The sequence below is a fragment of the Paralichthys olivaceus genome, chromosome 8 (assembly GCF_024713975.1).
Source record: "Paralichthys olivaceus isolate ysfri-2021 chromosome 8, ASM2471397v2, whole genome shotgun sequence".
Classification (NCBI taxonomy): Eukaryota; Metazoa; Chordata; class Actinopteri; order Pleuronectiformes; family Paralichthyidae; genus Paralichthys; species Paralichthys olivaceus.
Window position 1 is genome coordinate 22,462,300 of NC_091100.1, and position 23,175 is coordinate 22,485,474.

Here is a 23,175-nt window from a genome sequence, read left to right on the forward strand (position 1 = left end):
TATCAGAACACGTCATGTGTGCAAATGTATTATTTGCAAAGTACAGATTTGAGGCACAGTGTTCAGAGTGTTTCCCCCTAAACCTCTTGATCATTGATGAAGTATCTCAGAATTTATGCAATAAGTTACACCAGCATACTGATGTAATAGTTAAATTGTAAGACACTACAATTATGCATTTAAACCTTATATTAAATGAATGCAACAGAAGAAAGTGATGCAGGTTATGTGATTGTATTTCTTTTTTAAAGTATATTTTTTGGGCTTTTTTATGCCTTTGAGGGGGAAAGACATGCAGTTAAGGGCCTGCTGATGCAGGATTCGAGCTGGGGCCCACTGCAGCGAGGACTGTAGCCTCTGCACATGGGGTGCTGGCACAACCCACTACGCTACCCAGCACCCGGTGATTGTATTTCTAACTTTCTTTTTACGTTTATGCTGTTCTTTACAGTATTTGTACTCTTATGGGAGTAAAATACATGAAAAGTTTTCGTTGATGTAATCTACATTTATAAATGTCATAACAACTGTAATGAAACATTTAGTTGTGCTATTCTTTGCACTGGTCATACATCCAAGTTTCCATGGCGATAAGTGTTCGGTAGTTGCCACGGTCTTTATATAAAGTTGGTGACTTCAATAAGCGCCACCCACCAGTAGAGAGAAACCGTCACAGTCAGCAGCAGTTGTTTTAACACAATGTTTAGTTGGTTCAAGTGAACACAGCGACACAGTAACAAATCATCACATATAAAAGAATAATCTATGCAACATCACGTACCTTTGGCTTTTACAGTTCATAAAAAATCACTTTTTATTTAAATTACAAAACGAAATGTTTAGGATCCACTATAGAATGTGGATTCTATTTATTCCTCCTACAGCTGGTCTCCTTAAACATTCGTACTTTCATTCCTTGATCAGAATGAACTAAAAGTAAACTTAGTTCAACTTTAATTATAGGACCTACAAAAATATATGAAATGACAGATCCTCAGTGTGAATGCACAACAGCTTTCAGTACTGAAAATAAAAAGCCAGGTAAGTTATTTTCATGAGCATGGTGTAACTTCAGAAAATATTTAAAAAAAAGAAAATGTATAACAATTAAATGCCAGGAAATACAGTAGCAACTATACAATAAAGTAGAAATTTCATTATTATACTGGCAGTGCAGTGATAGCATTTTAATTCTCCTTCCCCCAAACACTACCGTCAATAGTAGGTACCCCCCTAACATTTTGATTTGTCATTGTAGTAAAGCATCTGAGTTACCAATAACAATGACACCATGTTATCCAATAGTCATAGTCCGGACAAATAAAGTTGTCTTTATATAACAAAAAAACTGATGACAACTGAAGGCTGCTACAGTTTCTTTTTTCATTTATGGAATGAGAGGGTGAGGTTAGGGGGGTTCAGCTGCAACATGCAATTTCAACACTAGATATGACTAAATTCTACAAACTGTACCTTTAAGCCTTAATTTAACATAGATTTTACAATGCAAGTACATGTATTTGTAAGTACATGTGGATATCCTGATGTGTTTCAACACATGATCTGCGTTGAGTTGTACCAAGTGCCTCATGTTTTTAAGCCAAACTGACTTTTTCCCAAAAGAAATACCTAAAAAACAAATGTCATTCCCATGAGCCTTAGCTGTACTTTCTGTTGAGTACTAACTTGGAAAATGTTTGCATGCTAAAAATGCAAACCTGACATGATAAACAGAAAGATACAAAACTTCTATAACTGAACGCAGCCTCCCATTCAGTATTTCTTTCGACTGCCTTTATGAAAAAATGCTGTTACATAGCATTATGGTCCTTCCACTTTCTCTACCTTTTCATCTGGATGACACTTGATTTGAGCATTTTGATTAAAACAACTGCTAGAAATACACAATTCTGTTTGTTGTAGGATGAAGAGGAAATATCTGTAAAAATATGAATAGAATCATGGACACAACATGATCCAGAGCATCAGAATCTCTCCTCCTCTTCTGTACCTCAACCATCTGTCCACCATCTCACCTCCTTTTTCCTTTCTCTCAACCTCCCTCACGCTCTTCCCTCTCTCCCCCCTTGACATTGGCGTCCTCCCGTTGGTGACCCGCCGCTCCTCTCCTCCTGGCTACGGGTGAGTCAGCTCCGTGGGCCCCTCCATCCTGGCCCCTTACCTCCCTGTCCTCTGCTCCCATCTCTTCCAAAACATGCTCTTCGTCCCTGTTCTCCTCATTATCCTCCTCACTTCTCTCCGAGTCTGACTCATCCGAGTTGTCCTCTTCCAGGTAGCGGTAGCCTTTGACCTGCGGAGACAAATGTTAAATGGTAGATGTTGAGTCACTCTGAAGAAGAAGAATTGTTTTACAGTCAGCTCAGACGATAATGAGACTTTTCTACTACCAGAGAAATCACTGCTTGCAGGAGTTCAGATCGCGCTACAAAATTGATCCGTACAGATTTTTTTTCTCCATGACACAGAGAGAATAATGTGTTTACATGCTGAGTGTAAAAACAGCAAACTCTCTTAGCTGAATGAAAAACAAAGAACAACTCATAAATATGTGATTTGCAGTCAGATGCAGTCTGTCAGATTTACATCAGTTTCTGGACAGACTGTCAAAGCTTTAAATACAGAAAAAGATCATAATAATATCTGTATTTATATAGCACTTCTCAAAACAAAGTTATAAGTGCTTCAAATATGAAAAACACACAAGTATATAAAACAATTAAACTACAGAGAATGCAGTACATTAAAGGACCTTTTTAACACCACTTGTTCCTTTCATCTTGGTTACTATCAAATTGGTCTGTTAAGTCATGAAAAACACTAATCAACCCAAACATTTTCAATGTTTTATCATATATATATATATATATATATATATATATATATTTTTGCCTACAACATATTGTTTAGCTTATGTCAAGTGGCCTTATTTTGAAAGTGATATTACACTGATATCTCCTGATATATCAAATATTTACTACTTTTCTATACATACAGTAAATCGCAATGAAAACACGTGAAGTTCCCATTATTTATAGATGTAATAGTGAATGAATTCCAATATAAAACTAAAGGCTGCTCACTCATTCTCAAGAACATGAAATACCATGTAATAAAATAGAAGTGCAGACTGATTCATGGTGCTTCTTCTATATCAAAACAACAGCAATATTCATTAATTCTTTTTTCTGTTGTTATTTCATGGTTATTCTCATGATTTTATACAAAGTGGTATCAGTTGCCAAACTGGCTGCGTGAGAGGTAACATTCTGCTTTTCAGTTGACTGAATCCATTCATTTGCTTTTTTATTGTAATATTTGCAGGACCAGAAGATGCACGGCTTCATTCTGTTGAGTAAATAGACCTACTTTTATTCGAGGAATTACAGTTCGTAATACCAGAGACCTCATGTCGTAGCAGACACGCAGCCTGTGTGACCAGCAAATGCACACGAGAGGCAGGAGATCATCAAGTCAATGTCAAGCGCTGCGCACATACTGTAGCTGGCCTGAATGGCAACTCTTAACTTAACTTAATTTTTTTTAATTGATGTCATTTCTTTCTGCGCTGAGTAATTGGCTGACAAAATAAATCTGATAAAGTGGAATTATCCCGATTAACTCTGGAAAGACTGTGACTGGTTACCTTGTGCCGTGGCCGAGGGATACGAGGCAGTCTGGGGCGCATATCCTTGGCCAGCCGACGCTCCATCACCCAGTAACAGTAACAGGCCAACAGTAGAGTGACCAAAAGGATGGAGAGTTTGGCCTGAGGGGTGGAGACAAAATACAAGTAATAAAAAAAATAGGAACATCTGGAACATGTCAGAAATGCACACTTAACGCTGTCAAACACAGACAGTCCCATACTGTACCCTCATAGGCAGGTGGGACCAGAGGTAGACTATGAAGATGGCGATGGCCTGGCACCAGTGATAGATGGTGTAAACAAAATCCAGACGTTCTTTTTCCTCAGCATACAGCATACTGAGCAGAGCTGACAGACAGAGCACCACACACAAATTCATACTGACACGTGTGTGAACAAAGTTATTGCACAGTACGTACAGACACCCCAACCACCAGCCATTACTCACTGCTGAGGCCCGTCTTGTTCAGTGCGGTGCCGAGACCCCACAGCACAATGATCACTAGCAGAGGGCCCAGATACTGTTCGTATGACTCGCCCTGCTTGCGCTGTAGGGAGAACACCATGAGAGCCACCAGCAATACAAAGTGCACAAAGGCGCCACTCATCAAACACACCCAGCGCGGGAGGCGTAGGGTGCAGAGGGAGAGGGAGGAGAAGATGGAGCAGGAGAAGCCGTAGACGACAATCAAGAGCCACAGCTTTTTCAGGCCCAAAATACAGACACCATAGGTCTGTGGAGGGAGGGAGAGAAAGAACGAAAGAGATTAGTTACGCTGCTATTAGTTCAACAAACTCTGCTGACAGAAACAGTACCAGAGAGATTCCGCTGATGGCAAACAGCACTTCAAAGCCACTATAGACAAAGAAGGGGCAGAGCAGTCGCAGGCGGTAGTCCCTCATGTGTTTGAATGGCAGCTGGAAGATGTTTCCCCAGCCGATGCTCCGCAGGTCAATCTCTTCTGTCGGCCTGTAGGCGGCGCCACACAGGACAAGGAACTGTGGGTAGCAGCAAACAGCAATCAGGACTGACAATTTTGTTCTATACATGCTTTCCTCCAGTATAAATAATAAGGCAGATCTTTCTGGCCAATCATAGGACAGGAATGGCCCTTTAAAAAGCACAGAACAGCCCCTGCAACACTCTTCATTGTGCATAAGTGTAGATCTGTGTGAGTCTTTGTGTGTTCACCCTGCGACAGACTCGACCGATGCATACCGGAGCTGTTGTACGTAAAATATATTGGTAATGTACATAGTTCAGAGGTAAGAAGTCTTATTTCACTGTATTTACAAAGATCTAACAAAGAGCAAACATGTTTAATTTGTTCTTAAATGCAGAGGGTATAAAACCACAAAGTAGGACTTTTGTTCTAAAGACTTTTTGGAAATGTTTCCTAGTGCAAAACGGTTTCCTGAGAATTACGCCTCCAGGCGATGTGGGTCTTTTTACGAAAGCGGCATGTGTCACTATGTGTGTGTGAGTGTCTCTATTTAATTATTTTTTATTTCTTTCTAAATGCTTGTTTTGTAGCGTCTTTTGTTGCCGTTACAATTTGTCCTGGTGCCATTTATATCTCACATTAAGTACTTTGAATCGGCTTGCTGAAGTGCCAAACAGATAAACTTGTGCGTGTATGTGTGTGTGTGTGTGTGTGTGTGTGTGTGTGTGTGTGTGTGTTCTTATACAGATTTCTTTGTGAAGAACGGACGGTCCTCACTTTTTGACCTACTTTCAAAAGGGTGTTAGAGGGTTAAGAGTTGCTTTTAGAGTAAGGCTTAGAATCAGGTTAAGCATTTGGTTTTGATTGTGAAGGTCAGTGTAAAGGGCAAGGCAATGCATTACTAAGATAGAAGTACAAAGTTGTGTGTGTGTGTTTGTTTCTTTGTGTGTGTGTGTGTGTGTGGTCCTACAATGATCATGGCTACGAAGGCAAAGCCCATGAGGACACTCTCCACCTCAATGAGCAGCATGGAGCGAGGCAGTGTTCTCAGCACGGTGGTGTTGAAGCCAGGGACCAGTCCACTGACAACTGCACCTGATAGAGGAGGAGGAGAATTCACACATTAGAGGAGGTGATGAGAAGATGTGTCAGTTTTCCACATGTGTTTCCTGCAGGATTTTTCATCATGAAAACATAACCTCCCTGGCAGAAGTAATAAAAAGCACAATTTCTTAATTCATTGCACTCATGGGCTTTGCTGCCACAGTCTCACTTGGTCTAATATGAACAGAAGCATACTTTGGATAATGTTTTCTAATGTTAGCAAACCTTATACAGATATTACTGCAGAACTGATATCAGACAGTAGTGAATTTCTCTCAATTGATGACGATGCTACTAGTTCCACTATTACACCATTTTTTAGCATCTGCATCATGTCTTGATTGTCAGCTGCTGCAAAGTCAGTTACACAATCTCCCTTTAACTTTCAATGAATTATCTCATTGGATAGAAATGAGTGACTCCTCATACATAATTGTCCTATGGTCATTTGTAAGTTATCATTCATCGGAGGAGGAGTTACATGTGTCTTTACCACAGTATTTGACATTCCAGAGAACGTGCTTGTTATCTTGCAAGTAGTCGTGGAGGACCAGACGCATGGGGAACTCCGCAAAGACAAAACTCAACTGTTGAGGAAGAGAGAAGACAGGGATCAGTGGTTTATCTTTTCTCTGAAGTAGCACACAAGAACTTTTCTGATGTTAAGGACAACACAGCATTAAAGAAGAAAACGTGGCCGAGGACTCACGTGGAAGATGATGTGGAAGATTGTCTGGAAGATAATGATGTAGCGATGGCACACTCCTTTAGGAAGTTTCTTCTGCTCCTGCACATGCTCTTCCTTGTAGTTGACGTACTCGTAGTACTGCTGCGCCATCCTGCATGTGTTTGATAAGACAAGCGAACAGCAAATACAGATATGTCTATTTTAAAAAACACACTTAAGGTACAATCAGTATGTGTCCGGAATTTTTTCAGTAAACAGTAAAAACTCTGGATAATGTCCGAATGAGCCCATGTGAGAAAACAACAGCAGAATATCCTGTGGATTCACTGTGAGCAAGTTAGTACAATAATAACATTTTGTAAAGTGACAGACGTAAAACTGAAAAAATTAAAACTAGTACATTTATCTCAGGATGGAAAAGCCTTACATGGAGGATATGTGGTGTTAAGGGCAGTGTCAATATGCTGTGAACAAAAACTCAGGGAAGTGATTCTCTAACCTGAACAATCTGGAGATTTCTGTCGATGTGAACGCGTCTGAGCACCTGCTGCGTTATTCATGTGTGAAAGGAAAACTTCCAGAGAAGATTCTCCTGAGTTCATGTCAGAAAACTGCTTAATGTGCCTTACGTTCCCTTTTTCTGTTACTTTACGAATTCAACTTTAAAGAACTGCTACTCTTGTCTTGTCTTGCAAAAAAATCATCTGCTGGCTAAAATTTCTAAATCCTCATAAATCCAGAGCTGGTCATGTGACCAGAAGAAGAAGCCATTGGTTTTGTTTGATTGCAGATTTTTAGGTTTAGTGTTCGAGTGAGAAACAGTTGAGTTGGTGAAGATGTGTGGTTGTGGTGCAGTGAAGGTAAGAGCAGCGACCCGAGACAGCTCATCTATACCATTGAGATCCCAGCCACCATTGCTGCTCTGACGGGACGAGGGCCAGACCTCAGCAGCTCATGAAACGTCTTCACCCACCCACCCACCTGCATCATGTTTCTCACCTGGTGATGTAATTTCCCAAGGAGGCCCAGAGTGGCACTATGGCCACGCCAATTGCCACGGCTGATGGAACCAAGGTGTAGTAACGCTCCCAGTAATTGGTTGAGACAAAGAGGGCGTAGATTCCTGAAGCCAGGAACATCATCCACTTAGTACCTAGAAACCTGAAAGAGGTATAAACAGAGTGTATAGAGGCAGAACAAGGACATTGTGTTTGTGTGTGTGTGTGTGTGTGTGTGTGTGTGTCTACCTGATGAGAACAGGGGTATACAGCAGGCCGATAATGGGTGTGACATTAATACCCATCAACATCTTGCTGTCGATGTCCTCTAGTCCAAGGTTGCTATACTTCACTTCACGGTACGTCATATCATAATGAAGGATCAGTTGCATTTGCAGAAGGCCTGTGGTGAACACACACACACACACACACACACAATTAATGTAGAAGAAAATATAAGAGTCTGCAACCGTTTTGTTTCTCTATCAAACTTTTCAATCTCACCCATATATACACTGTACACAATCATGGCTCCAACACTGGCTGCGACAACATTCTTGATGACCCCCAGCCTCTTCCTCCTGTAGTATTTCCTCTCCTCCTCCTCCTCATTGTACTCTGAGTGCGGACCCAAAAACTCCTCCATCTGAAGAACATAGGGGAGAAAAAAAGGTTCTGCTACTGATTGTTAAGAGAAAAGGTGTTGAAGTTCATTTCACAGGACGGTTGAGCTCACCTGTCCCTGCATGTTGTCCTCTTGCCCCACCTGCTGTAGTTCATTCAAGCCGCCACCTGGAGGTGCTAACAAATCAGCATCTCCGGCGTGCTCTTCTCCATCTATTGCCTCCATCTGGTGACCAAAAAGCAGAACTACACTAGATTACTTGATGGTTAACTGAACCTCCTGGAATCACCCAGATTGGCCAATTACTGCACTGTTCCTGTGATACTGTTCTTATGATAGCCCAGCAGGGACATGGGTTGTCAAGTCTTCACAGGACATAAATATGTGACAGAAATTAAGAATAAATTATAAGGTTTGGATAAAAACGTTTTTTGTTAAAAATGCCAAAGATTCTGTGAAAGCAGCTTATTAAACACAGAAATATCAGGTCATAGACGCTGGTACAGTATTTGTCTAATATATTATCAAGCAGAGAATCTTTTGCGTCTCGTTCTCTCAGATTCCTTGAAATGCCATTTCGCAAACTCCAAGTGGAAATTACTTTTACTGAAAGTATGGTACTCTACCATAAAGGCCTAGAGTAAAGTTAAAAAAGTAAAGTACTGTTAGGTGCTATCATCTCCCTGACAAGACCCTTCTTGCCTGTCTCCTCAGTTTGGCCTGCTAGTCAACACTAAATATGTTTGTTGGGTGAAAGTACACAGTGAAAGCAGTATCTATAGTTTATGCTGAATCCTGCCTGCAGAGGACTCTTTATGTTCTAACAGCCATTGGTGCTGCTGATGGTCAATTTGCCTGTTTGACAGGCGAGACAAACAGCACTGTCCTCTTGTTATTTTTACCGACTTACTTCCTGTTTTGCTTCACTGTAGCAGGCAATTTCAACTTTTAAAAATAAAATGCAGATCCCATGAGAGGATGCTCACCTGCACACATAAATTCTACATCTGCACAAGCGCCGCTCTCTGTCGGGATAGGGGATGGCAGAATTCGCTGGTGGATTTTTTTTTAGTAACAAATCATCCGGTGAGTTTGATACATTAGGAGATGCTTCTTTTTTTAAGTAATAGAGTCAACATTGTTTTTAGTTTGTCGGCTAAGTGCAGCAGGCACCTCAGGCCTTTGGGATTGTTCAGATGGAAAGTACAAGGATAAGAGAAAGACAGACAGACAGAGAGAGATGTGAGCATCAGCAGGCTATGAAGAGTAAGTAGTGCAAGAGAATATTTGCTTTAGCTTTTACCAAACCTAGAATTTATGATATTTAATGGTTCACACAATTAACTGATTCATCAACAATATAATAAAGAAAAATATTAATTGAAAATCTGTCTGATGAATACAGAAATACACACTCTGGTTAGTCACTGTTAAAATCATTGAAATAACACATTTAACAATAAGCATCTCTTATACAATTCAGACTACAATCTTAATGACGGGACATTCTGAGGTCAAAGGTTCAATGGAGTCTTGTGAGTTATGACAAAAACCAACTGTAAGAGTGATCCTGCCATTATTTATACATCTCAGATATCAAATCTATATCATCCAAGAATGTCTGCTGTATTTTGGTTCCTTTCATTTCAACTACAACTGAACCACATTGTTCTAAAAAGAGGATATGATCCTCAAGATGTTCTCCAAAATCACGCAATTAATAATACATACTTCCCTGGCTACAGGGCCCTGTACACTACACTTTAAATTCAAGAGTAAACGGTTAGCAAAGTGTTGGAAGAAGTACTCAGATACTTTACTCAAGTAAATTGTATTTATTTAAATTAAAGTATGTGGGTATCATCAGCAAAATGTACTTGAAGAATGAAAAGTAAAAGTTCTTAAAAGTGCAGTAAAATGTTTTACTATTGTATCCAATATTTTGGAACAGTATTACTGCTGCATTATCGTGTAAGTTGTATTTTATTGCTGTGGGTGTTTGTTTCTGTAGCTAGAGCAATGGATCATATTATGAGATCATCATATATCTGTAAGAAGCATGTATCTCTATAAAGGCTTTTTCGTGAAAGACATCATCAGTATTAACTGGTGCTGCTATCATTAATAACGTCTTTACATCTAGGAATAGCTCTCTTGTTGTTTTCTTGATTGAGATAATGAATGTACGGAATTGAATCCAGATTATCACCAACATGCAACATTAACACATCTGCTGGATTACACACCATCATCTGTAACCAGAGCTGTCACACAAATGTTGTGGAATAACAAGTACACAATTTCCTTCTGAGATGAAGTGCAGTAGTAGCTGAAAGTAGCACAAATAGCCATAATGTAAAGCGCAAGTACATCAAATGTGTACTAGTACAGTACTTGAGTACATGTACTTTACTGTCCACCACGATTAACAATCAGGAGTGGACTTTACGAGTTCGGTTTATGAGTGTTGCATCTCTGCTATAGTGCATATAAAGGAAACTAGTGAAACTATTATAACTAGAATAATAATAAATAATTCAATCTAAAAAGAATCTATATATACAATATTTCATACTCGATTCTAGTATATAATCAGAATCGAATTTAATTGTACGTTTACACATCATCCACTTGCATAAATATATCTATACAACAATATATAAAGTCACTAACACTAGTATTACACATAAACAGTAGTAATTCAGGCAGACGTCCAGGTTTAGTGTTTGAATTTCCAGCTGCGTTGACTTTGAAAAACTCCCTTCAACTCTTCTTTAAATAATACATGTGAGCTCATGAACCTGCATCCAGTCATTCCAGTATCTCCGAACAATGTCGGACACTGTAGTTATTAACTCTTAATGACACAGTTCTACCTGATAGGCTCGCGCTTCTCTCATACATACACCCTCACCTGTGGACTCACTTACCGTGTGTGTGTGTGTGTGTGTGTCCTCACGAGCACCAGTGAACAGCGTGTCCACCTGAGGGACAGGACACGGCAGATCTGTCCCCGGGTGCCTCCTGGTTCCTCTTTCACAGCAGCTACAAATACAAAGCGCTTTCACGAAGGAAACGAAAGTCAGACTTCTTCACTTCCCCCGGCAGTGTGACCCGGAGCTTCTCTTAAAGGTACAGGCTCAGGCTCAAGTCCGGAGCACTGAGGTGAACCGTCACACCCTAAGAACTGCACCATCAAGTGTTCATCCACTTTCACTTTGTTTAATCAGAGGAATGAATGACAGGAAAAAAAAAAAACATCACAGTCAATAACATGGTCCACCGACATACAGCACAACAGACAAGTCCGTGTATCCACAAAGACCCGCCTACCAGTCTGTTCCTGTAAGTCAACTATGCAGAGTGTAGTTGTAGAGCCCGACAGATTTGTGGAGTGACCAATAATATCAGTAAATATTAACCTTTCACAGTGAGTCATCAATGACTTTGTTTACATGGACACCTATGTTCAGAATAACACGATCATGAGCTGCTTATGGAACATTTCATTCATATTCCCGTTGACCTAGCGCCACAGAGCAAAGCCCGACTATGACTCGCAGCGTCTGGCGTTATTCTGCCAGTTTTAGATCCCCAACATATAATGGTTTAATGTATGACCATACCATATACTGTTTGGGGTACAAAAAAGAAAGCTACTACTCCTTTTTGTTTTTCCATCTCGTTTCAACCCAGGGGCATGTGTTATTGTAACTCCAATAGGACGTCATAATGAGGTTAAGACCTATACATGTCTACATAAAGCAACGTAGGAATGATCCACGTATTAATTTGTTTATTGCTTATTCCAAGTACGCCCTGTTTCAGCTGCAAATAATCAGAACCTGTTGTCTACACGACAGTGACTAGTTCAGACCATTGACTCAATCAGACTGATATCAGAATATTTGTGTCCATGTAAACTTGTAAACTTAGTGTTTTTTGTTAGTATGAAAACTTTTTTATTTTGCAGGATAAACAATTCAGAACATTTTCATATATTTAGTTGTCTTTTATGTTTTAACTGTAAAATATCAAGCCTCAAATTCTTTCTAATAAGAGTTTGATAACAACATATTAGGACCATTGCCAATTTTTTAATATATATATATATATAAATACATATATATTGGTCGATGTATTTGAAATGTTTTCACAACTTAATATCAGCATTAGTCCTCTAAATCATTATCAGTCAGGCTCTAGTGTGTAAAAACATGTGTTTTTACACAACATGTTGGCTCAAACCATATGCAGCATATAACACAATTCAGTGCACACCCTGATCCATGTATCTGTACTGGATTTGCTGTATTTCAAGGTTTTGTACAGGAGTAATATTACTTAGTCTTCATAACAGACGACTCCACCTAAATACCACCCTGTGGTGCGACCTTAAGAAGAGGGCCAGTTGTTACTTTCAGCCCTTTCAAAAAAACATTTTTTTAAAAATAAGAAAAAAAACTGTTCAAAGAGTGACTTAGGATCAAAGGTTGATTTCAGATCAATAGTGCTTGTTTAAACCAGCAGCAAGTACCACATGGATGGTATCACACAGGTTCAGCAGCAGCAACAAAGCAGCTGAAAACAAGCACAAAGTGGGACTTACATAAACGTTAAATGTCCCAAGTCTTTCTCCTCTCAGTCAGTTTGCAGATGACTTGAGGACCAAACAAATCACACTGGTCCAAAGACGCAGCTGGACGCTCTGAGCTGTTTCGAGATGCAGTAGTTCCACTGAGTTCGTCTTCTAACCCCGTCTGCAGTTTGTCTCAGTGGCCCCAACATTAATTTAACGGTTTTGTTTTTTAAGTTTATCCACCCTTTACATTAAAACACCAGTCTCTTATTGTACAGAAACCAGATATGCTAACCCCATGCCGTAACCCAGTAACACCCGCCCCCCTGCCCCATGTCATTTCCTTCATCAGTGTCTCTATCCGCTCCCGACAGCTGCTTTCCTCATCAGTTCCTCGTCCTGCACAGACAGATCTGTCAGCTTGCGTCCCAGCTTCTCATGGAGGTCCAGGTATTTGGCCACGCAGCGGTCCAGGCACACACTTTCCCCTTTTGTCAGCTCTGCCTCCTTGTAGTGTGGCGGCACACACTTCCTGTGGCAGGCATTGGTCATTCTGGGAGAAAAAGAAACCAAATGTCAGTCAGTTCTTGTTTCCACCATTAAACATCTGGAAAGATCTCCAGTCATCTCAGTGATTTGCAGTCCTCCCATTCAAACACTTGCTTTCCTTTCAGAGGGCAGTGATGAATGAGTGGGATCCCTTGTACAGTCCATGAACCGTCATGTGAATGAGATCACTATTGACAGATATGAGTGTGAGTGACAGTAAAATACTGTAGGCCTGCAGTTGGACACCGCTAATGATGTTCCTGAGAGAGCCCTCCTCCCATCTCACAGTCCACATGATGGGTCAGTCATCACAGTGTGTTGTCAAAGGCTGAGATAATTTGTTGAGAAATTGTTGAGCACCCTCACACATTACTGTATATGCCACTATACATTATGTATATTACTTCTGTACGCCATTGAGAATAGTGTCCATCTATTTCTACAGATACTTCCTTCTCTCTTTTCACAGTACACAAGGTCAGGTTATACATAAAGGACCAACCAACAGTCCATTGTAGTGTCTACACTTAGAGACTTTCATATCTAACTCAGATGAGCCAGATTGAGAGGCACCAACTTCAACTTGAACTATTTTCTAAATTACACCAGTGGCAGACATAAGGTCACAATGTGGGTTAGTTGCATATTTAGACTTAACTATCCAATAGGATGTGAACACCTTCATGTAACAGAGTGACAGCAATTAGCCTTTCATTAATATGCTGTTAGTATGGGTGATACAAGTAGAGGAAAATATATGGGGATGCTGTGGGAGACATCTTGAGACTTGGGGGAGACAATGTCTCATGTTACTTTGTTAAGATCAGCTGCTGCCTGAGTTCTCCTTTCACCAGCTTTCAGAAAACTTAACATAGAATTCACTATTCCTGCTCAATAATGTTAAAAAATAGCACGAAACATATTCAACATGAATTCATCATTGCCAATTTTCTCATTTGTTATATTGAGCCCACTTGTGTGTATAATAAATGAACATATTCTGATTTCACATTTGGTTTGAGGCATCTCCTTCATTCATTCATTCTATTCTCGATCACATCTTCTGCTTGCACAGATGTGGACAGTTGTGCACTTTTAACATTGATCAGTGACAGTGGGAGTCACATGTAGCTGCTGACATTGAAACGAATCAAAACCAGCCTCGATCAGAGAGACTCGATAGAATCATCTGTTGTAAGTTGACCTCTGCAGGACCTGTGATGAAGACTACGATGAAGGCCATCAGACGGTTAGTGGTAGCAGCATTCATAAGAGACAGCTAGCTGAGCAGCTAGCTTAGCTTAGCTCTTACCGGTTGTACATGTCTGCCATCATCTCCACCTCCAGCTCCGCCGCCAGCTGCTGGGCCTTCATGGGATCCATGTCCGCGCTTCACCTCTGCTCACTCCCGCCTTCAGCCGCACACTCAGTCCGTCCTGCCGGGCCTCCACAGCGGACAGTCGATGGGACTTCTGCCGGCTGCTGATGCTGCTTCTGTAACCTTCAGCGAAGTAAACACGTGTGTACTGTTTCCTCCGCCACTTCCGCTGTCGATAAAGTTGGATTCAGACGGGAGAGAAGAGAAAGCGCGCCCTCTGGTGGAGTGAAGGCAGAACCGCGGTTTTGCCAGAGGGGAAAAAAAACCCTTGCATGAAAAGACAGCCCGTTTTTTATTATGACCATAATCATGTTTTCCACACAGATAAAGGCTCAGGTAAGGTTTGTTACTGACACAGAGGTGACGTCACTGAGGTGCTTCTAATCCTTAACGGGCTGAACATTCACATTTCACTCGAAATGTAAAATTATTACATTAACAAACATGTAAACAACATTAAGAACTTTTCTCAGACTTGTATAAATGCTTTAACTTATTGTTAATCAAAACAAAACAACTCTTCCAACCTAGTCAGCTGAACTCAATGAACCTGTGAAACAAAGAAACAAAAATGCACAGACAAAATCTATTATTTACACACTTCACGTCTGTGTGAATAAAATCTGAACATAGAGAACATAAAACTGTATCGGGACTTTAATCTGCCTCATCTCCAGTCACGTCAATATCATTCATGTCTTCCTCCTCCTCTTCATCTGGTATTATCTCCATGTTGTGGAGTCCATCCTCTCTGATCTGCAGTTTGACTGGAGAGTAAAGCAGGACATCCACCTCCTCTACCTCCTCCACCTCCACCTCCTCCTCCTCCTCCTCACAGCCTGGGGTCCTGCTGATCCCAGCAGCCTCTGACAGATGTGGACCAGTTTTCTCAGGTGTCTGGGGCGGCAAGTTGTAATTGGACGGATTGTCTTTCTGAGGCAGGTCACTGGGAGACGAGCCTTCGTCATCATGGATGGCAGTCTGCTGTGTTGTATTTGACGCTCCTGTATCATCGGTTGTTCCAGCCAAAACAAAAAAAAGAAAAAGATAGATTATTCTGTCACTTTCCAAAGTAAGTGGGCCTTTTAAGTTTTGCAGTGGAAAATCATTTAAGGATGAGGACTGAGTGATTCATTCTGTGACTCTTCATCATTTTGTCTGATATGCAAAACATGGCCACTGATTGATTGAAAAAAATGTATTTGGGTCTAATGGTTTCTTCTCATGTCTGACTTGTTCACAATTCCACCAAAAACATATTTCCTCTCCAAACTTCTCAGCTGCTCTAAAATATTGGTTTGAAACTGAAGAAGAATTGTTGTTAGTTTTTTGGGGGGGACAGAGCCGACCTCTATGTTGGGACAGCACAATCTAACTTTATGTGCAATAGCTAAATCTAGCTCCACTTTGAATAGGGATGCATCAGTGTTGAAATAAAAATATTCGTGATCGTCATAACACATACTGTTTCATGCTTTCAACACACAACACAACCGTGCTAGCTATCAATACAATGTTTAAGATAAGTGCACAAATAAATTCCTCGCTCACTGTCACAAGGGTTGATACATACTACAGTAGCCTGAAGAATAAATCTGTGATTTGGTTGAACTAAGCCTCATTAAAATAACATTGTTCTAATCACATTTTATGCTAAATAACAGTGTAATTCTTCACATAACCAGCAGATGGCACCAACGTTTTTTCAGCCAAAGCAATAAATCAAATAAAAATGACTCAATGGTTCATTAGCTGGAGTTCAGTTGTTCCTAAGTGTCTGACATGACATTTTTAATCTCACTGAACACAGCAAAAAAAACAAAGAGCTCACCTTCATCAGGGTTCTTCAGCGGCTGCTCCCTGTCTGCTGACAACTCGGACACTTCTGTCAAAGCCCCAAAGGAAAAGACCGGTAGCCGTTCACCACATGTCAGACCGGTCTCCTTACTCTTAGAGCTGCCGCTTTCTTCTCGCTGAGATTTACTTTTCTCGTCTGTTGATTCGTTGAAGACTTGATTGTGATTTCTATCGATTGTGACCACGGCCTGAGATTCTTCACTCCTGCTCCTGTCCAGAGGCTGAAAAGTGTCCACGTCCTTCACGAACACCTCAGTGGATTTTTTAAATGTGCTGTCGAAGCTAGCCAGCCCTTCACTCTCTGCAGCTCGTTCCGGTTTATTCGTTTGCTGGTTTTCTTTTGACTTCCTCATCTTTGAGTTTTTACTGTTAATAAGCTTCTGAAACTCCTTCAGAATAACCATTCGTGGCTGTTTGGGGACCCCAGGCTTTCTAACATCTGGGTTTATGTCAGTAATGTCTGCCTCAGGTTGGCCATTTATCTTTATAGACTTCTTCAGCGGAACCTCTACTGCTTCTATACTTTTATTCATCCTTTTTTTGCATCTTTGCTTTGTCTTGTCCCCCTTTTCCAAATCGTCCTTTGGCAACCTGACTGTCTGCAGATGACGTCCTTCATCGTGGCTGTCCTTTTTGTCCACAGCAGGGTTGTTGTTAGGAGGGGTAAGATCTGGAGGTTTTGTTTTTGATGGTCTTCCACGTTTTCGCTGTATGACTCTGTTATTCACAACTCTCTGGGCCACAGGTTGTGCAGCTACATCATTTTCTGGGCCTGTGTCACTCAGTGACTCTTGGTTTGTTTTTACAAAACCCCTGGTTTTGACCCGAGTCTGCTCAGTGCTCAACCCAGACCGCCTGGCGTTCTTTTTTAGACTTTCTGTGACAAACATCGACTGATTTGGATTTGGAATGTTCAAAGCGCTTACGGCCTTTTCTCTTTCCTTCGCCAGCAAATTGTTGCTCGACAAACTGACTTTACAAATGCTCAAGTTCAATTTGCTCTTTGTTGTATCACTGATTTTCACATCTTTGTATGTCAATATAGAACCAGCAGCATCTTGTGGATGACTGGTGCACTTTATCTTCTTTCTTTTACCTGTAGCGTCACGTTCTTTCATCTTCCTGGGTTTAAATTTAAGCTCCAGGGGATTTTGTTCATCAGCAGATGCTGTTTTTCTCTCAGCTACTTCTTTCGCAGTACAAGATCCTCCTGTCAAGGTTTCTCCATTCAGCAGATTCAACTCCATATTTTCTTGTCTTAGCTTTGACCAACAGCCGCCACTTGTATCCTGCGGTAAAGACGCACTTTCATTTTTTCTGTGAGTCATACTACTCAGAGGGAACTGCAGTGATGCAGGGTTTACTGTGAGCCAGGGTCGCCTTTGTAGAGATGGCTGCTGCTCAAATGTATTGCCGATGTTCATTGAGTTGTTGAGGACAAACGGATATTTTGTTGATGAAGTACACGGCTCTAAGGGAGAGAGACATCGAGGAAGTCGGAAATCAGCCATGTACGGTAAGGGCAGAGTATGAATGGACTGAGGCTCATTTCCATTTGTCAGGGGGAAAATGTCAAGGTTGGGATTTTGTCGTTCCTGGAATGCTGGGTAATGAATTTTCTGCCCGGCGGAGTAGAAAGCTGAGGGTATGAGGGATCTCGCTGTAGGCGCAGCGGGTCGTACACTTTCTTGAGGATTGGACAGTTGTTGCCACGTGGATCTGACAGATGAGTGATACTGTGAGGAGCACTCCTGCTGCTGTTGGATCAGGGCAGTGTCTGGTAGTACAGATGAAAGTGCTGAGCAGCTGGGCAGGTTCTGAGCTGTGAAACAACAGGGGATACCTGTACAACAGGTGGGAAGACATCAGTCCATCAGGATTCACCAAATATGCAGCGGTTAAATGTTAGGGTGGTGGATTTGGATAGAGGCTACATTCATACCACTACAATTTAGTATTACAACGCGTCACTGTTGCTACATTTATTTTTGCCGACAACAGTTACCACAAGTTTTTTCGACCACCTGAAACAGAACATTTTGGAAACGCCGCTGTTGCTGTTTTAGGTTGAAAACTCCGGGTCTGTGTGGTGTGGACCGACAAGAGACATTTGAAAAAAGGAAATAGTTGAATTTTCTGTAACTAAGCAACCACCTAGAGAGAAGACAATCTGCTAACTGTTTACACTGGCACGCACATACACAGTGAACGTGATAGTCCTGCAACATGCGTTATCAGTATTGAGAAATAAAAATACTGAAACAGAGCTGAAACAGCTTGTGTGGAAAGATTTAATAATTATTATGGATGTAGCCTTAGACTTAAATCAGGTTAAACTGAGTCTGGTGATGTAATCGAATCAGAAGTGAGTGTCTCAGGCAAAACAAGATTCCGGGTTATTTTGACAGGACTGCTCCGTGCTTAAATTAAGCTGAAACAATCAATAGACAGGAACTAGAGCAATTTGAAAATCAATTGTTATTCATTCTGATTCTCGATTTTGGTTTTTTGTCTCAAATGTTAGTGAATATTCTTGTTTTTTTTGTTAACTAACAAACCTTATCTAAAGCAAACTAAAGCATCTACTTACCTGTATCTGTTGAGCAACTTGGTGTCCCCAAATCCTGGTAAAACACACACCCTGCTGCGCCGACAGCAGAATGCATATGACTGTGGCCTGCGTCTTTATGTGTAACAGGGACCTGGCAGACGGACGATCCTCCGCCTTGGCTCTGCTGACCGTGGTGAGACACCCTGCAGTCCCTCTCCAGGTTGGGCAGGATGTTGAGGCCCATCATGATGTCCTCTAGCAGCTTTTCTATCTGCTCATCGGACTCCTCTACAGAGCACTGACCCTGGGGGAGCGGGAAGGCCTCGATGCCATTGTTTTGGTTTGGGGTGAAGCAGTTGCTAGAGGGCGTTTGGGCGTCAGAGGAAGTGTTGGGGTGAGGTGGTGATTTGGTGGAGTTGGTGGTGGCAGGCTGAAGAAAGATGGACTCTGGATTCTGCACTGAGCTTGGCTGGACAGTGGAGGGAGGAGGTGGGACGTTTAAAACATCTGTGTTTGGCGTTTCGTCCTGTAGAGGAGTGAAGAAGATGTGAGCAAGAAGTATGGCTTCTGTTTCAGGTGAAAATAAGATTCCAATATGAAGTGGGGTCACTCACAAATATAATATCCTATAATTCTGTTTTCTGCTAACACCACACGTACAGTGCAGACTGGGCTTCTTTTTAAATATTCTTTGAAACATATTTGACCTCCTAGATTCATTTTTGCATTGGCAATGATTAATGCTCAATGAAAGTGTTGACAAACATTGTATCTCAAAACTAATCTCTAACTATTCTTTTTTTTCTACTTCAATATATGGAATTAGACTTAAGTTAACATAACATGAGGAGAGCATGTTTGTAACTATAAGCTTTCATTGATGTTATGCAAGGGAGTTAATATGACCTGGCTTTTAAAAAGGAGGTTCAAGTTTTTAACATATTAGTTTCAAGGTTAAATGTATATAGTTGTTTATAATAAAAAGCCTACACCTTATATACACAATGCATGATTGATGTGTGGGTGGCTGTCTTCTATAAGCTACAGAACACTGCCCCTGCACCACCGAGACACATTGTCCAGCATTTACTGGACGTTATAATATATTCATGTTATTCTAAACACACCATATCATCTTGTCAAATTACATATAGGTTCATGGTCATACTTATCTACCTGTTTCAGTGAGGTAAAACTTGACACGGTGTCATCTGTGTCTTGCCCACTCACCACCTCCCACACTTCTCCTTTGGTCCTCCTCCTCAGCTTCACCTGCGCACAGGGAAGAAAACAAGGAAACGATGAGAAAGCTGAGAGACACACGTCTTGTTATGACAGAAGACATCACAAACAGCCGAGTCGTGACAACTCTGTCATGAAAATACATTTTCCTTTCCTTGCGTGTCTTTGTTCATGAACTGAAGCGTAGAACTGAAAATAGAGACTTGAGTCAAAACTTTACACAACAGCAGTTGAGTGGATATGAAACCCTGAAATGTGCGTTTATCAGAAAATAATCGCACAGTGACAACAGCAGGAAGTCACAGCCTAACAATATGATCTCCGGTAAATCAATAGTCAAAAATGTGTACAATGTGATTTTGGACACTTGTCTATTCCAGTGTAATTCTGCTGTTTAGCCTGATAATTCATTATTCTAAAAAGGATTTTTAAGATGAGCCATTTTCAGACATGAATGGAGTTTGCCAGAGTAGTGACAGAGTTCACGTACACAACTAACAGCTAAAGGCAAATGTTACTTCTTCTTACCTTGACAGAACTCTGAGTGGTCTCTGTCATGTCCTGCATCTGTTTCATCCTGGCCAGGCTCTTCATCCCGACACAGACAGGCCTCTTGTCTGTAGACGTTGCTCTTTCTTCCTCTGGTGTCTCATAACTGTTAAATTGGCTTGGCTGCTCTGTATCTTGTCTACCGTCACCTGTCTCCCCATTTCTTTTTCCATTCTCAGGGTTTGTCCCGTCCTCTGCCAAAACCTGTGCGCTGTCCTCAAACTCAGACGACTGCTGGACGGTGCCGTCATCCTGATGTCTTTGGGAGTTTGAGTCATCATTAACAGAGAGGCGGAAGGCCAACACGTCGCTGGACAGAACAGGAGTTGACAAGCAATTGGTCACAATTCTAGAGGGTTGGTTAAATGGAGAGTTTGCATCATTTGGTGCGCTGGGAATGATTGGGCAAGACATGGAGGAAAATTGTTTAAGATGTGTGATGCTTTGGGGTTGCAACATGACAGAAAAATCCAAACTTTGAGCTCCAGGCTCTGGGGTTGGAGGTGTAGCTTGTGTGGAGCCATCAATACACCTGACCAATGACCTTTCACCAGCTTTAACTGTCTGTGTTCCTGTAGATGTACAAATTCTCTTTTCAGCTGGAGCATCTGTTTCCCTCCTTTCATCCATCTCAGCCTGAACTTGGGCATCTTTCATTGTCCCGCTTTCATCCCTCCTTCTCTTTTCTGCTTGAAAGCCATTCTCTCTTACACTCTCGGGACTCTTCCGCCTCCTCTCCTGGAGTTCTGCCCTCCATATTCCCCCATCTTTCTGTCCCTCTACCAGGTCTGTGATCCCAAACTGGCAGGCTAACGCCAGCACGTCATTCTGCTCCGCGCTCCCTTTTACCTCCAGCTTGCCAGAGTAGAGCAGGCCAACCAGCTTCAGCAGGGTCTGGGCCTTCACAGCCTGGAGCTGGAGCTGATACTTTTGGCCGGATGGAGGAGGCGGGGAGGACGACAGCTTCCAAGACAGGTAAGGGCTGAGCGCTGCAAGGACGCAACTGTGGGCGGGCACGGAAATACCTTCACAATAAAAAGAGGTGATTCAATTTTTTTTTTAAATATATTTTTGGTTTCACTTGAATATAAAACGTATGCTCCATCAGCATTGTGTTTTCATAAGCTGTACAGCTCACCCTCCGTTTGTAGCAGGGTATCACAGAACTGGGAGTTGTTTTGTTGTCTCTGCAGCTCTCCCACAAGCTGCATCTCAAAGCCAGGCCACTGGTACCTTCGCATGTCCACATAGGAACTGGGAGCACAGAAAAAAGAAGAGGACAAGAGTGAAGGATTGGGTTAAAAACTGTTGTGGATGAACACATAAAGATCCAGAACACTCACTCATGGTACTAGTGGTACATCCATTCAAAACCAACCTGTTTACTGAAACATATCTTACACTGATTTAAAGATGGATCTGTGAGGTTCTAATGTGTTTAATATTGTTATGGTATGTATCATGACGTTATCACACCATTCCCATTTTGTGAATGTGATGTTTGCTTCTACCAAAAATTGTATTTCTTAATTTTAACTTAAAAATGTTCTTATTTTGATATATTCCATATGTTTCAGGTGAAGGTAAACCTATATACAATGTGTCTCCATTAAAAAATCTGCACTAGCCCGATGTGTGTGGTCTTGTATTTCCTTCTTCAAGCCTGAGGGCTGTTTTTCTAAGTTAGCTGTTCCTAGGTCTGCACTCTTCTGGACAGAGATCCCACTGGTTGTTCAGTCATCAGCAGTCACTCTCTCACTTCAGGGGTAACAGCCCTGAGTGCTTGCGGTTACCACGGGCACCACTGGACCTTTCCAGCTTCTCCTGTTCATTCTTCTTGATGTCCCTTGAAGCTTTATTGTGATAGCAGGTGCTGGCTCGGGCAGCACGTGGGGCAGTTGAGCTGCTCGTTGACGAACTTGATGTTCAAACATCATCCAACACTTTACTGTCACAGTTCAACTCATTCACGTTCCTCTGGCAGCTGCTGTAGCTACATGCTACAACCTGAAGAATCACCTCCACAATGGGTTAGACGATCAAACCCTCAGAGCAGCGTATTTAAACACTATGCGGCTAACAGCTAGCTAACCAATTAGCAGAAAGAAATGGAGGGCGGGTCGTTCAACATCGATTCAATACGCAATGACCATTTTACTCACGAGTGATTCTCAGAATGTAGCCCATTAAAATGAAGGTTTCATAAACGTTACTTGAACTTTAAAATAGTGCAACTTCAACTATTTAATGAGAAAGTTGATTAGCTAACTCTGGAGTAAAGGTCACACTGAGGCTAAAGCTTCGGAGCTGGGAAAGGACACTTACCGGACTCTGCTGTCGCAGATTTGTTCTACACTTTAATTTAAGCGACATTGATCTGAACCTGTGAAACGGGCTCCGGACGCTGAACGCGTCTCCTCCTCACGTGACACCCCGAGCCGTTG

General features: G+C 41.5%; 3 protein-coding genes across 4 annotated transcripts; all 3 read right to left on the reverse strand.

The window, feature by feature from the left end:
• Positions 1-686: 686 nt before the first annotated feature.
• Positions 687-11,132, reverse strand: unc93b1 (unc-93 homolog B1, TLR signaling regulator). The gene is made up of 13 exons (XM_020083644.2): positions 10,957-11,132; positions 8,138-8,251; positions 7,906-8,047; positions 7,651-7,804; positions 7,403-7,564; positions 6,425-6,554; positions 6,209-6,302; positions 5,582-5,706; positions 4,484-4,666; positions 4,116-4,401; positions 3,894-4,015; positions 3,665-3,787; positions 687-2,311 (listed from the first exon to the last, which is right to left on the reverse strand). Exons 2-13 carry the CDS (start codon positions 8,249-8,251, stop codon positions 2,054-2,056), a joined length of 1,893 nt encoding a protein of 630 aa, XP_019939203.2. The 5' UTR covers positions 10,957-11,132; the 3' UTR covers positions 687-2,053.
• A 100-nt stretch (positions 11,133-11,232) lies between these two features.
• On the reverse strand, positions 11,233-14,685 carry timm10 (translocase of inner mitochondrial membrane 10 homolog (yeast)). The gene is made up of 2 exons (XM_020084309.2): positions 14,467-14,685; positions 11,233-13,158 (listed from the first exon to the last, which is right to left on the reverse strand). Exons 1-2 carry the CDS (start codon positions 14,535-14,537, stop codon positions 12,963-12,965), a joined length of 267 nt encoding a protein of 88 aa, XP_019939868.1. The 5' UTR covers positions 14,538-14,685; the 3' UTR covers positions 11,233-12,962.
• A 120-nt stretch (positions 14,686-14,805) lies between these two features.
• On the reverse strand, positions 14,806-23,155 carry LOC109627625 (uncharacterized). Of its 2 annotated transcripts, none has more exons than XM_069530494.1 (7): positions 23,057-23,155; positions 21,870-21,985; positions 20,711-21,756; positions 20,117-20,212; positions 18,980-19,466; positions 16,364-18,232; positions 14,806-15,536 (listed from the first exon to the last, which is right to left on the reverse strand). In XM_069530494.1, exons 2-7 carry the CDS (start codon positions 21,970-21,972, stop codon positions 15,190-15,192), a joined length of 3,948 nt encoding a protein of 1,315 aa, XP_069386595.1. In that variant the 5' UTR covers positions 21,973-21,985; positions 23,057-23,155; the 3' UTR covers positions 14,806-15,189. The 2 variants fall into 2 exon arrangements, with proteins under 2 accessions (XP_069386595.1, XP_069386596.1); XM_069530495.1 differs by lacking the exon at positions 23,057-23,155 and adding an exon at positions 22,075-22,097.
• Positions 23,156-23,175: the final 20 nt, after the last annotated feature.